Raw genomic sequence first — 13,157 nt, forward strand, 5'->3', positions numbered from 1 at the left:
ACATCTTTACTTAATAATAAATACCAGTATCTAAACGTCTTACCAACTGCTTTTTGCTTTGTGCAGATTATGGCAAAGATACTGCTCAGTTTGTATCAGAGAAATAAAGTATTTTACCGTTCCTAAAAACTGTTTAGATTTTTTTTCCTAGGCTGTTCTCTTTTTCTTCTCAATCCCCCCAGGTGCAAACTTCCTCTGCCTTGAAACTTTCCCCCTGCGGACTGGACCAGATGCAATTATTTCCTGAAATATTTAATCTGGCAGTGTTAACTTTGGCCAGTTGAAGTAAATGTAAGTCAGTGAAGACACAGTAGTAAAAATTTAACTCTGTTCCCTGAAGCCAGATACCCACTGCAACCCCAGCAGGCAGGAGACACAGAAGCCTGGGATGACAAAGACATCGCACGCAGGACAACCAGCCCCTTAGCCAGAGATGACCGGCTTCCTATCGGACCTGGTAAGTACTTGGTGAGGTATTTACATCCGTGATATTTTTGTCTGCTGTCAGTTGGCAGGCAGAGTTTTTGAAAGGCAGGGAACAGGACTGGATGTTGCCAGCTGTAACCACACACAGGGATGTTTATGGGAGCCTGCAGCATTCATATTCTGGCTATGGCTGAGTTGAACTCAGAGCTGCTGCCTTGCACATCGGTGTAACACCTTCAATTAGCACGATCCTTGTTCAAGAAAGAGCTCCCAGCTTCAGCTGGGCACAATGAGCCTCTCTTCTAGGAAAGAGAATATGGCAGGGCACCTCTGAATGGCAATTCTTCATTCATTCTCAGCATATTCACTACGTCCTGTTGCAAAGGTTGCTGCAGTGCAAATGTAACAGCAGCGCTGATTGTGCATTTTTGGATCTGTAAGCAACCAGAAAAGCATCAAAGTGCAATGCCTATTTTCCAAAGCTCCCGGGAGATTAAGATGACTGTGCTGCTTGAGACAGACAGGCAGGGCAGGAGTTCAGAACTGACCGTGGTAATAACAGCTAGAGAAGAGACCTTCCTCCTGTAGCACAGCTCGAACAGAATCAGCGCAGAATGGAACAGCTGTCACAAAACTTTTCCTTGCTGTTTCCTCCTCTCCATGTAGGTAAAAAACATGGATTCTGTCACACTGACAGAAACCTGAACGGAAAAACATGCTACAAGCAGCATTAGTCTGGTTTTCTGTCCATTTCAGACGTGTTTGTTAGTTTAATTTTTAGCTGCTTTGGGCAATTTCTGGGGGCTTTACCACAACCCTCAAATTGAGGGATCACTGTGCACTCTGCAGGGGCCTGAAGGGCAGCTAGCCCAGCAGCTACTCTCAGTTAATGTAGGAAAGATCCTCTGGGTACAGAGGGCTTTGGGAATACAGTGGGCAGGGGTCCGAGCTGCAAATAGCCCGGGCACCGCCCAGGTAGCAGAGAGGAAGGTAAGACCTCCCACCCCGAAACCACTCTTACATGTATTAGCGCTGGAGAGTGGAACAACCTTCTGCTTGTTACTCTGTTAACAGATGATCAGGAGGAGAGGGAAAAGTAATGCTGAAGTCTGCATTTTCCCCAGCTGGATGTAGGGAAATCCTAGCAGGATGTTCCCCTCATAGCAGGGCACATAGAGGTAACATGCCTCTCTGCAAGTTCCTTGAGCAAATGTTCCTAGAGAATTAAAGACACATTTAAGGAACAGACTGATGTGGCTACAAGCTTAAGAAGATCTTGTTCTACCTCTGCAGGTACAGTACCAGGGGCTCTTTCAAATGATCGCTGTCCTGGGGATCGGTGGAACGTTCCAAAATGGCTTTCAGGTTTCTACAATCACCTACATGTCTCAGGTAGGTAAAGATTCACACAGCATGCTAGTTAATGGTATCACTGAGTCTGCATTCTTGTCTGAGGATGCTCCTCTGACAGTCAGCAGGGGCTTCATCACTCTATTCTCCTCTCCTGTTTCATTCCCATTACTGTGCTACTGTGTAAAGCAGAACATGTCAAAGTGTTGAAAACAGCAGAAAAGAGAGAGATGTGCGAGTTGTTGATTATAGAGCTGTTCCTCAAAGAAGCACCGACAGGCATGGCCTCTGTCTGCCCGTAAACTTACAGCACGTGTCTGCTCCGGTGGTACCACTTGGCACGCTTACAGCCTATCCGCAGGGTAGACAAACAGAGCAAGGCAAGCGAAGCATGCTGTAAGAAAATGTCTGCTTCCCTCCATAGACCACGGGTAAAACTGCCATTCAAGATGCTGAGGCTTAAGGGAAGACCTTCTTATTTAGTAGAAATCACCTCATGGCAAGTTATTATTATTAAGAGTGTTGTTTTCAGGCTTCAGAGCACTAAGTTCTGAGTGGGGAAGTATGGAGGAACTGCATTCAGCAGGTGCTGTGTGATCTGGCATTGTTGGCTTGTTTGTGAGAGAAAAAACAACGCATCCGCAGAACTCTACAGGGCAGTTCACACTGCTCCTCACCACAGGTCCGGGCCTTGGTTCCTCAGATTTCAAGAGCAACAAAACAAAGAACAAACTCCTCCTACTGGCAAAATCAATGTAGTTTACTCTACTACACTATGGCTATTAGCTAATGCAAACTTTTAGAGTCTGTATGGAATAGTGGCTTCGGCTGAAGCAACAAAATTGTGTTCTAAATGTAATAAAATACATGCAGTGGAGTCACTGTTAATGAGAATCCTTTTTTCTGTCTCAGCATGTTAAGGCTTTCATTAATGAAACGTGGCTGGAGCGATACGGCTACCCCATCCACCAGGATAACCTCCTGTTTCTGTGGTCCATCACTGTGTCCATCTTTGGCATCGGAGGTCTCGTGGGATCCTCAGGAAGCAGATACCTCACTGTCAAGTATGGCAAGTATGTATATTTAAGGAATTTGTCAATCAAATCTTAACCTAAAGAAATGACAGTTGGCTTTTTAAAATGTGAGATAGATTTTTAGGCTTAGTAATAGCTGTAACACAGCCAGCTTGGCAGTGGTGTCCACAAATTCTGCTACCCTCATCCTGCAGCACTGCTAATCCCTTGTGCTGCCACCCGCTCACACCAGACGCAGTTAGGGAGGCTGGGTTACTACTGGCAAGGAGGAAAGGCAGCCTCCTGGCTGAAGGCAGAGTGTGTTTCTTGGAGGTGCTACTCACAGCACAGCAGCATCGAGATGCTCTGAAGTGCTACATCAATGTGTTCCATGGTAGGTTTTCAAGCGCAGAAAAGCAAGAAGACTTTTCTCTGCTACAAAACACAGAAATGTTCCCAAACTCCCAGGTCTAGCCATGAGTCCTTGTACACACGCCGTTAACCCTTCCTCATCTCCCACTCCCTGGTTTACATGGGAAAGAAACTTCAACGTATTATCCAGAAGGGAGGCAGCATTGTCTGGCAGTCATCTCCTAGAAATCATGGCGCTCGTACGTTTGCCAGGGAATCTGGAAGAAGCCTGTTTTTTGCAAGGGCCTTTCTCTGCTGACCATACAAAGAACAACCTTGGCTTTAGTGAATTCTCCCTGTTCATATCCTGAGCTAGCTGGATGACAATATAATTCTGTGTACTAGGGACAGAGAGCATCCAGTGTCAACAGTGTGGAAGGGCTTATTTTGTCCTGGACCACATACGCATAACTTGACAAAACTAGCAAGATAATTTCACCCAGGACGTCGTATGTGCCAGAAGCATAAATGCCATTTCCTTCCTGATCTACAAAAATTCTTTTTACTTTCTTGCACTTACAGAAAAAAATGTCTCCTGTGCAACAATCTTCTTATGATAACTGCAGCGTCTGTCATGGGCTGCAGTAAAATGGCCCGGTCCTTCGAGATGATCTTAATTGGCCGCTTCCTGTGTGGCGTAAGTGCAGGTAGGTGATTGCTCCCACGGGTCATCACCCTCTCCCAAAATGTTACATCTTTATTCAAAGTATATAACCCTTCACTAAGAAAATAAAATCTTAAAGTCAGTGATCCCTTGTCAGAAGATCTTCTGTAACAATCGGCAATAAAGAGCATAATTATTACTAACCCTGCTGATACCAAATGAAATTCAGCTTTGCCACTTGCATGAATATTCAAAGCTGTCAGAAATGTTTTGATACTATTTAAAACTTTTTTTTTTCTATTGGAAAAATAGATGCAGTATTACTTTAATTCTGACAAACAGTACTTGAAATTGTATGAGATATGGTTTAAATCTAGAAATCTAGTATTCTTATAAGGCTCCAGAAAACCAGGCTGTTCAAAGTCATGGCCATTTCATTTTGACTCTGTACGTATTTCAGGAATGTTCTACATTGAACCTGTTTTTAAGCTGTAAGTCCTTGGGGTTAGTACAAAGATCTGGGCATAATCAAGTAAAATCAGTCATAGTAGGTAGTCCATATACACAGAAATCATCCTGTGCTAGGATCAGTACGCCTTGTATTTGTCTCCTACACAAAAGGGTGCTCTTCCACTCAGTTTTGGATATTCACAGGAATGCTTATTTTAACTTATTTAATTAGAAATTAATGTCTATGTTTCAAATAACCAAATTTTGTAAATTGCTTCTCTGACATACAGCCACATTGAAGAACAGCATTCTTTTGAGAATTACTCATCCACAGTGGCCCTGCTATGATCTAAAACCTGTATCTTGCCTCATGCAAAGACCTAATTTTTGTTAAAGAGATTGCATATCTCCATCACTTTGCCATCACATAAAACCAGGAGAAGAAAATGTTGTTTTCAAATCAGATAAAATGGCCTGTGACCATCATATCAGGAAAAACCTCTTGTTCCCAGACTAGATTTCAGAATTTCTGAGTTATTAAGTACTTCACTGGTAGCTGGAAACATCAACTCTGCCTGAAGCCAACAAAATTATTGCTGTACAGTAAAAAAGAAATACTCATGTTTCCCCCCAGATCATCTACAAATTAACATTGAATATAACACCACTTACTTTAATCTGCTGTGGATTGACCATACCAGCTCTTCCATAACATCATGTCAAAAAGGGCTGAGATTACGCAGGTTGACTACATGCAAATTAGATATTACTACAGGGTGTTTAGTTATTTAGCACTCGCATGCTCTATTTCCTCTAAAATCTGCTAAGATTCAAAAGGGACACTGTGATGAGGCAACATCCCAGAGATGTGCATTTCCTAAGATCAGAAAACTGCACTGTGCAAATAGGGCAGGAACCGAACGGTTTTGCAGAAAGGGTTAGAAAATCTGGTACTGAAAAATCTCATACCCGGTGCATGAAGCAGCTATATTCTGTACTACTTAATTTTTTACATTCAGTTTTATTTCCCATGGTTATGAATGTCTTCTTGCTTCTCTCCCATAATTCCCTCCTCACCTCAAGGCCTTTGCGTTCCCTTACATCATCAATATGTTGGGGAAATTTCCCCTAAGAAGCTACGTGGATTTGCAAACTCCACTGCCTCTTTCTTTTGGTCACTGGGAAAAGCCGCAGGGCAAATTGCAGGACAAAGGTATAGTAAAACTGATTTACCACCCAATTCATACCTGGACCTCCTCTACCTTTTGCTTCCTCCTCTGCTTCTCCATCCACTCCTTTCTCTTCTCAAAAAACCAATGCAATGAACTTTTATTCTACATGTGTGTTTGATCCCCTCCAGGGAGCTGCTGGGCAGTCAGTCCCTGTGGCCCGTGCTGATGGCCTCCTGTGGAATTCCTGCACTGGTCCAGCTGCTCACTCTGCCCTTCTTCCCTGAATCCCCACCTTATCTCTTCATGCACAAAGGAGACCAGGAAGGATGCAAGAAAGGTAACTGAGGGCTTCAGGTTCCTGTTCCTCACTTGGCTTTCAATTGGTTTGTGATGTTTGCTTTCCCCATGGCAAAAAAAGTTTCTCCCTGCTCATTTCTAAGATGACTCTGTGAATACCCACCAAGTATATTTTTGTTGTGGTTCCCACTTAGAACATTAAACTACATCTTTTTACCATTTTGTATAACAAAACCTTTTGTATTCAGCTGACACCCCCTGAGCAGTCTAATGATAAATGATAAATAGTGATAAATGATAAATGATAAATGATAAATGGCTGTTTGCACTGCAGGGGCTCCACAAGGCACCACTCAGCTCTGGTTGTTGGCTTTGTACCATGGTTATACCCTGAGAGAAGGCGGAAGGGAGAAAAGTGGACCCGCGGGCAGGGAGGGAGTCATGTTCACCCTACTAGGTCCCCTGTCAGAACAGGCTCCTCTCTACAGGAGGGGACCAGGGCTCTGGAACACACCATAGGACATCAGCGCCTCACACCACAGACAGAGCCCACACATGCTGTTCTGACAGATGTGCATCACCTACTTAACAAACTCCTCAGTCAGCAAACAACAGCAACGAATTAACATGGCAGGTCTCACTCTCCTTCTCCTCCACAGCCATAAGGCAACTTTGGGGTGAAGGCCATCACCAAGCAGAGATTGATGACATCATGAAAGAGAAGGCAACAATGAAAAACACCAAGATCTTGAGTGTCCTGGAGCTAATGAAAGAACCAGCTTTCCGTTGGCAGCTGTACATGATAATTGTTCTGAGTGCCACAGTTCAGCTAAGTGGCATCAGTGCAGTTGAGTGCATTTCCCCCTTAAAGTCTCAAAACATTTGCTGACAACCTTAGAGACATCTCATGGCTCTCAGGAGCTCTCCTCATTTTCCTCAGGTTTCTCAGCCACAGTTTGTTGTCTGCCAACCCTCCTACACAGCAGCAGCAGCAGTTTGCAGAGCTTGGCCAGGCTCTCTGTGTGACATCCTTTTGCCCAGCTCTTGGTACTTGCTGGAGTTAACATCCTCTGTTGTTAGGCTTATTTAACAGCCATTTGGGACAGCTGCTACAAGACCCCAGAACCTGCTTCTATATATGAGCCCACCTTATCTTGGCAAAATCAGTGTAATTTTATGTTACTGCAGCCTGTAGCTGCTGCTATTTGGCCCTTGTCCCTTAGCATCCTAAGGAGTACACATATGTTGGGACAGCAGTACACACTCCACCTTTAAAGCTAACCAAGGAGCAGACTCACAGTTCTGGCGACTTCAGTTCTCCACCTCTTCCTCAGATCAGAACTTCTCCGGGACCATTTTGAAGCCACAGCTTTGCAATCGTCTGCGTCATTCTTCCACGTGTAGCTTCACGGTGCAGCAACATCTGTGAAGGAAATACATAACCGAGTCTGCCACAGCTTAAACTGGAATCTTTATCTTCTCAGCAAATCTCCAAATAGAGCAAAGATACTTGAAAAGATGTTTGTCCTGCTCCCTCATGATTCCATAGCCCATGCTCTTCTTTCTTGGGAAAGAAGGGTATACACTACAGTGATGTTCTTGGATGGGCTCCAGAAATGATGATACACCTGGCTGTTTCTGAAAGCCCCTAAATCAGGTCTATGCAAACCTAATTACATTGCAGCAGCTGGAGGTTCTTTTATCACAGAATTTTATCTTTCATAAAATTAATTAATTAATAATGTTTTACAATGTTTTTGTCTGCCAAAAAAGTGAAAACTACCTAAAAGAGTGCAGAAACCTAGCTTACTCCAAAGCTGAGCTGCATCCTCCTTGGCTACTAGCTTGCATCCAGGGCAGTGGCACACAGGCATGGGTAAGAAATCATTGCATTCTTGTCTTACTGTTTTATGTTTGTTTGTTTGTTTTTTTCCTAGATTTATTTTTATACTTTTGAAGTCCTCCAGGCAGCTGGCTTTGATGAAAGAATGATCTCCTATATGACCCTCTCTGTTGGACTCTCGGAACTTTTAGCTGCTGTAGTCTGTGTAAGTCACATTACTGTGGGAATGGGTCATAATCTGCTTTTCTAGCACTGACACCAGTGTGATTTCTGTCCCTCAGAGCTCCATCATTGAGCGTCTGGGCAGGAAAACACTTGTAAGAGGAGGTTATTGTATCATGGGTTCACTGCTAGCTGCTATCACAGTGACTCTCTCACTACAGGTAAGGAAATTCTTCTGGCAGGTCTCTTTCCGTTATCTATTCTATTTTAACATCTGCTCAACATGCTACTGAGAAAGAAAAGTGAGGCTTAGAAGTGCCAAAGTAATATCTGTGTTAACAGCTTAGACTCTGGGACAGATGAAGGGAATAGTCTAAAGATCGAATTTGTCTGTACATAGGATTAAACCCTCTTTTAGCCAGCACTCTCTATACTCCTGCCTCCCCAAGATCACATGCACTCAGCAAGGACCACAGAAAACACTGAGATACTAGCTGTGAGTCCTGATTTCATCAGGCTGCAAGCACCAACCACTGACCAGCACAGACTAAAAACACAATCATAAGTAAATGGCCTTTCCCTGTATGCAGCTCTTAACAAGTCAGTGAAAAACAAACAAACAAACACCAAAAAAGACTCTTTGCATTGGTTAACTTGAAATTTAACTGCTGCAGAAGACACTGGGAATGCACATATTTGTTCACATACTGCAGAGCACTTCACCTCTGTAATGCTGTCATTGCTGTAACTTTAGAAACAAGTCCCCTGGGTCACCAGTATTGATCCAGGAGCCCTCCCATAGAGACTACTGCAAAATTGCCCTGGAAGCAAGGTGGCAGCAAACTTCCATTTCTGTTGCATTCATGATGGATCTCAGGAGAGAGAAATCTTTTCCTAAAGCTTTTTGTCTTATATCTTCTTGGAAAGAAGATATAGGAAATTTCCTTTATAGTAGATAGCTATCACCTGTCAAAAGCAAAGAAAGATCTGATTTGGCCTTCCTGTATCTCTAAGGGTTAGGGGAAGCACTGTGGGGACAAGGAGAAAGAAGGACAGGGTGGAAAAGAGCTATTCAGACAACTTTTAATTGAAGGCTTCTAAGCTTGACAGCTGCTCCCCAACAACAAACCTGCTTCTCTGCACACCTAACAGAAACCTCCCTGCTCCATCCATAGGAAGAATTACTCACATTTCTCTGCCAGTTCCCTACTCTGTTTATTGCTTCTTGCAGTGACAATGTTGGAAAACAGTAAGCTTCTCTCACCTATCGTAATTAACAGATTTCATCCAGAAGTTGTGGTTGTTTTTTTTTTTAATTATTATTATTATTATTATTTATTGTGATTTATTTTTTTTCCCCAGGATTGGTATTTCTGGATGCCATACTGCAGCCTTTGTCTGATTATCTTGTTTGTAGTTGTCTTTGGAATTGGGCCAGGTAAGTACTTCATTCAAAAAAATAAAGGAATCAAGTCATGTGAACTAATTAATATGGCTGGGAAAAATACTGCATAATATTGCATAACATTTAGCATAAGCAAATTCATTTAACCTAACCTTGTAGTCATTTAAACGTTGTTCAGTCACTGGCCAGAAACTTCAGTGTCATCAGGTTTGGGTTTTTCTAATGAGAGACTGAGAGACCAATGAAGGAAGAGAGCAAAAAGAGCTCACCAGAAAAACAGAAAATAGAGAACACAAGCTGATGGGTAAAAGATTTCTTAGAAATACTAATAAATAAGAAAGAGAAAAAGAAAAGCAAGAATTCTTTCAAATTCAGTGTCCTATAATGTTACTTCTTTTTGCAAATGAACAGCAGTGTAGAAGCCCTACTTTGGAGGAGCTCTTTTCCTAACATATACTACCTACTCCTCTTTGACTTAAAAAGCCTGTTTTCAAAATATTTGCCGTCCCACATGGCAGGTGGAGTTATTTTCCTAACTCAAAGCTGGCAAAGTTCTGTGACTTCAAAACAGAACTGGAATACCCAGGAAGTGAATTTGGGAAGATCAATATTTGGTGACCTAGCAATATCATACTGGGAATTCTTCTTTATAATGAGAACCGTTATTCCATACTTTTTTCATGAGAAGATGTTAGATGTTTGCAAGTGTTGACTGCTAATTCTAGAATCTCTCCAATTAATTAATTTGAATAAATCAATATTTGAATAAAGTGATGTCTAGCTATTTATAAGATGCCACAAACACTTTCTTTTCTACAAGACAGCAACATACTCAAGCCTTTTGAATGCCAGTCCATGACAGCAGCACCTATTTGCTGACTGTGTGATGGTAACATGCAATCCGAACATCCAAATCAAACACATGGACAAGTAATTCTTACTCCGCTCTCCTTTCAGCTGGTGCCACAATTTCCATCAGGGTTGAAATTTTCCAGATGTCGTGCAGACCACCCGCCTTTGTGATCGGTGCAGTTCTCAACTGGCTGGGCATCTTTGTGATCGGAACTACCTTCCCCTTCATTGTGGTGAGTCACTCTGGAGTCTAGGCTCCAGAGCCGGCCATGGGACAGGAAGGAGAGCAGCAGGAGATGACAGTGGCAGCCTGGAGCTGTCTTGGCACCTGCTCTCCCAAGACCACTTTTGCAACTGACAGGCCCAGATTTGCTCAGGAGACTGATTCAAACTCCAATGCTTGTCAAAGGCCAAAATGCAAAGAATCCCTTATCAAATTGAAAGTGCTTTGGGACCCAAATACAAAATCTGTCCCAAGAAAGTGACAAGTGAAGAGATTTGCTCATCTTGCTCTCTTTCTCGCTCTGCTCTTCCCTGCAGGAAAGACTCAAGCAATTCTGTTTCCTCATCTTTATGGGGATACTTTTCACTTCAGGGGTAATTGTCCACCTGTTCCTTCCAGAAACCAAAGGGAAGTCAATCGTGGAGATCACAGAAGAATTTAATAAACTAAACTTTAAGAAGAAGCGTGTTCCAGCAACTCCAAACCATGTCATGGAGGATTACACCTTCTGCACCAGGCTTTGACTGCCCGGCAGGCGCCAGGCTTTCTTAAAAGGAAGAAGGAAAAGACATTCATCGTTTTCTGACTAGCAAGCCGGTCCAAATGGACTGTCAGCTTTCAATCTGTCACCTACAAGGTTTTCCTCTTGCCAAAATATCACATTTCAAAAGCACTCCACTCCGGTAGCTTAGAAAAGGGATGATGGCTGATATTAGCAGGATAGACTTGGGTGACTCATGAGCATCTTGGCCTAACCTGCTGATGTATAAATCTCTTTTATAACAGAGCAATTAATACACACTGAAAGTACATGCAGAATTTATAAATACTCTGCTGAACACACAAAAAGGGAAGACCTGTGATCTCCCCTCTCTCTATGATTTATGAGTGTGTTTTTACAACCCTGAAATGGGAATAGTAAAGTTCTTGGCTTGCTACCTCTGGCTAGATTTCAGTCCATGACAGATTAAAGAAAAAGAATAATGGAATAGGAGAGAAATTCTTTGTTTCTTTAGATTCAACTGAATAATCAAACCTTCCCAGGTTCCCAAGCTTAAATGCCATGTTTTTCTTCTGTTGTCAGACTTCCATTCTAGTTTGTTTGTTTCATTCTTCAACCCTTTTGGAATGAAGTTTTTCATATCACCAGCCCTCCTTGGTTTGGCTTAAATTTAATATAATTATTTTTGCTTAAAGAAAAAAATAAAAATCAACCATTTGATTCTAAGATCAGAATTGTTCATGAAAAAGTATGGGTAAAAATTTCTTATGCAACTCTTCTCTGGGCTTGTTTCAGTAGCAATACAGCTAAAGGAGTCATGGATGGAATCCAGTTGCCAGAAAACACAGGCACCTAGAGTCGTTTTGGGCACTCTCTGCTATCTTGTCCATCAGCATCATCACCTCTGAGCTCCCACATCTACCTTGTGGGCAGTGAATCCCACAGCAATTTAACTGCCACTTTCCGCAGTTGCTTTGTGTGACTTTTGGCACACAGTTTACCCCAGAAGAACCACCCTTAATGGGAACTCTTGGCAGTAAAAGAATATCTGTGGCTTTACAGTTTCTCTTAAAAACAGCTGTAAATACCTTGCTGTATGTACAGTAGGCTGTCAGCAAAAGCTAAGACATCGTCCAGCTCTCAGATATGTGCAGGGCTCCTCTCTACGGTGTATTTCTCTACCATGACTGGGAAGTGATCACATAGCCTCCTATTTCAGGGACATGTAATCAGCACGGAGTCTTCAGTTATTGTTCTATGCAAGCGTAGATACTGACAGCTGGAGGGATGACTGGAAATGTTATATACCTTGAATATTTTGTCAGACTCATACAGCTAGGTAAGTTTTACAGCAACAGTGAGAACTGTAACTCAAAACGTGTAAGACATTCATTTAAGCACTTCCAACAACAATTTATGATTAATTGACAGTCTCATAGGAATTTTGCCAATTTTTGCAAGACAGTAGTCTGCACAGAGAAAAGGAAACAAAGTGAGAGAGTATGTTAAATGTATCATATGCATGTTTTCTAACTTCCAAATTTAGTGTCATATGCCATTCCCAACGATCACTGTTGCAGAAATGGATGAAATGTCATTTCCCACATTGATCTATAACCAAGTTCACATACTGCAGGCCTTCAAACTGTGAAAGATGTTCAAGGCCATATGAATTGATTTCCTCATTCTTCTTCCTTCTGTATATAGTTAAATATCAAGAGAGTTTGTGAGCCTTATAGGACACAATCTTATAAAGTACTGGAGGGATTAATTTCGCAAGAGACATTTTTTTGAAATATGCAAGTTTATGGGATTTTCCCTTTCTCCAGAAATTGTCTAATTTTCTGCACATTTTCCTCTATCAATGGGAAGCTCACATGATCCTAATAGCAAAGCAATACTGTTAGCAAGAACATGAAAAAGGCTAAGGTTTACAGTGGTGCAAAATATACCAATTCAAATCTAAACGCACTAGCCTTAAATAGTAAAAAAAGTGTTTGTATCTCTGATATTGCTTTGACTGGCATATTTACTTCAACTAAGATGACACTATTCAAAATATGAATTTAATTGTTCATTTTAACTGTTGCTTATTTTTCATTGGAAATGTTAAACATAATAAAAATGGCAGATGAACTTAAATAAGACTTCTGGCCTCCACAAGTGTTTCTTCCCCAACATCAGGATGTCCCTCAGGAACAGCTGACTAGAAAAAAGTTACGGGTGTACAAACCTTCCATGACTGGGATTTTTCATTACTTCTGTCTTTCATATTGAGGGAAGCTTAAGACCTCACACTAAAAGATAATCTTTGAAATGTGGAGAGTCCATAAACTCAGAATAGCCCCAAAATTTTTGCAGTGTTCTATATATGTAACAATATAATCAAAAACTACCCGTCATTTGGAGAGGACATACAATATAGAAAGGAAATCTCTCCTTGCAGA

The 13,157-nt window shown here is 41.9% G+C and overlaps 1 protein-coding gene across 2 annotated transcripts; it reads left to right on the plus strand.

The window, feature by feature from the left end:
- Window positions 1–339: 339 nt before the first annotated feature.
- LOC106031296 (solute carrier family 2, facilitated glucose transporter member 11-like) lies at window positions 340–11,605 on the plus strand. 2 transcript variants are annotated; one of them, XM_013173591.3, is made up of 12 exons: window positions 340–457; window positions 1,720–1,818; window positions 2,689–2,849; window positions 3,723–3,847; window positions 5,338–5,467; window positions 5,615–5,763; window positions 6,383–6,570; window positions 7,661–7,771; window positions 7,848–7,949; window positions 9,091–9,166; window positions 10,091–10,218; window positions 10,526–11,605. In XM_013173591.3, the coding sequence occupies exons 1-12, from the start codon at window positions 434–436 to the stop codon at window positions 10,730–10,732; spliced, it is 1,500 nt and encodes a 499-aa protein (XP_013029045.1). In that variant the 5' UTR covers window positions 340–433; the 3' UTR covers window positions 10,733–11,605. The 2 variants fall into 2 exon arrangements, with proteins under 2 accessions (XP_013029045.1, XP_066834762.1); XM_066978661.1 differs by having other exon boundaries at window positions 10,608–11,605.
- Window positions 11,606–13,157: the final 1,552 nt, after the last annotated feature.

This window comes from Anser cygnoides, chromosome 17 (genome assembly GCF_040182565.1).
Source record: "Anser cygnoides isolate HZ-2024a breed goose chromosome 17, Taihu_goose_T2T_genome, whole genome shotgun sequence".
Lineage (NCBI taxonomy): Eukaryota > Metazoa > Chordata > Aves > Anseriformes > Anatidae > Anser > Anser cygnoides.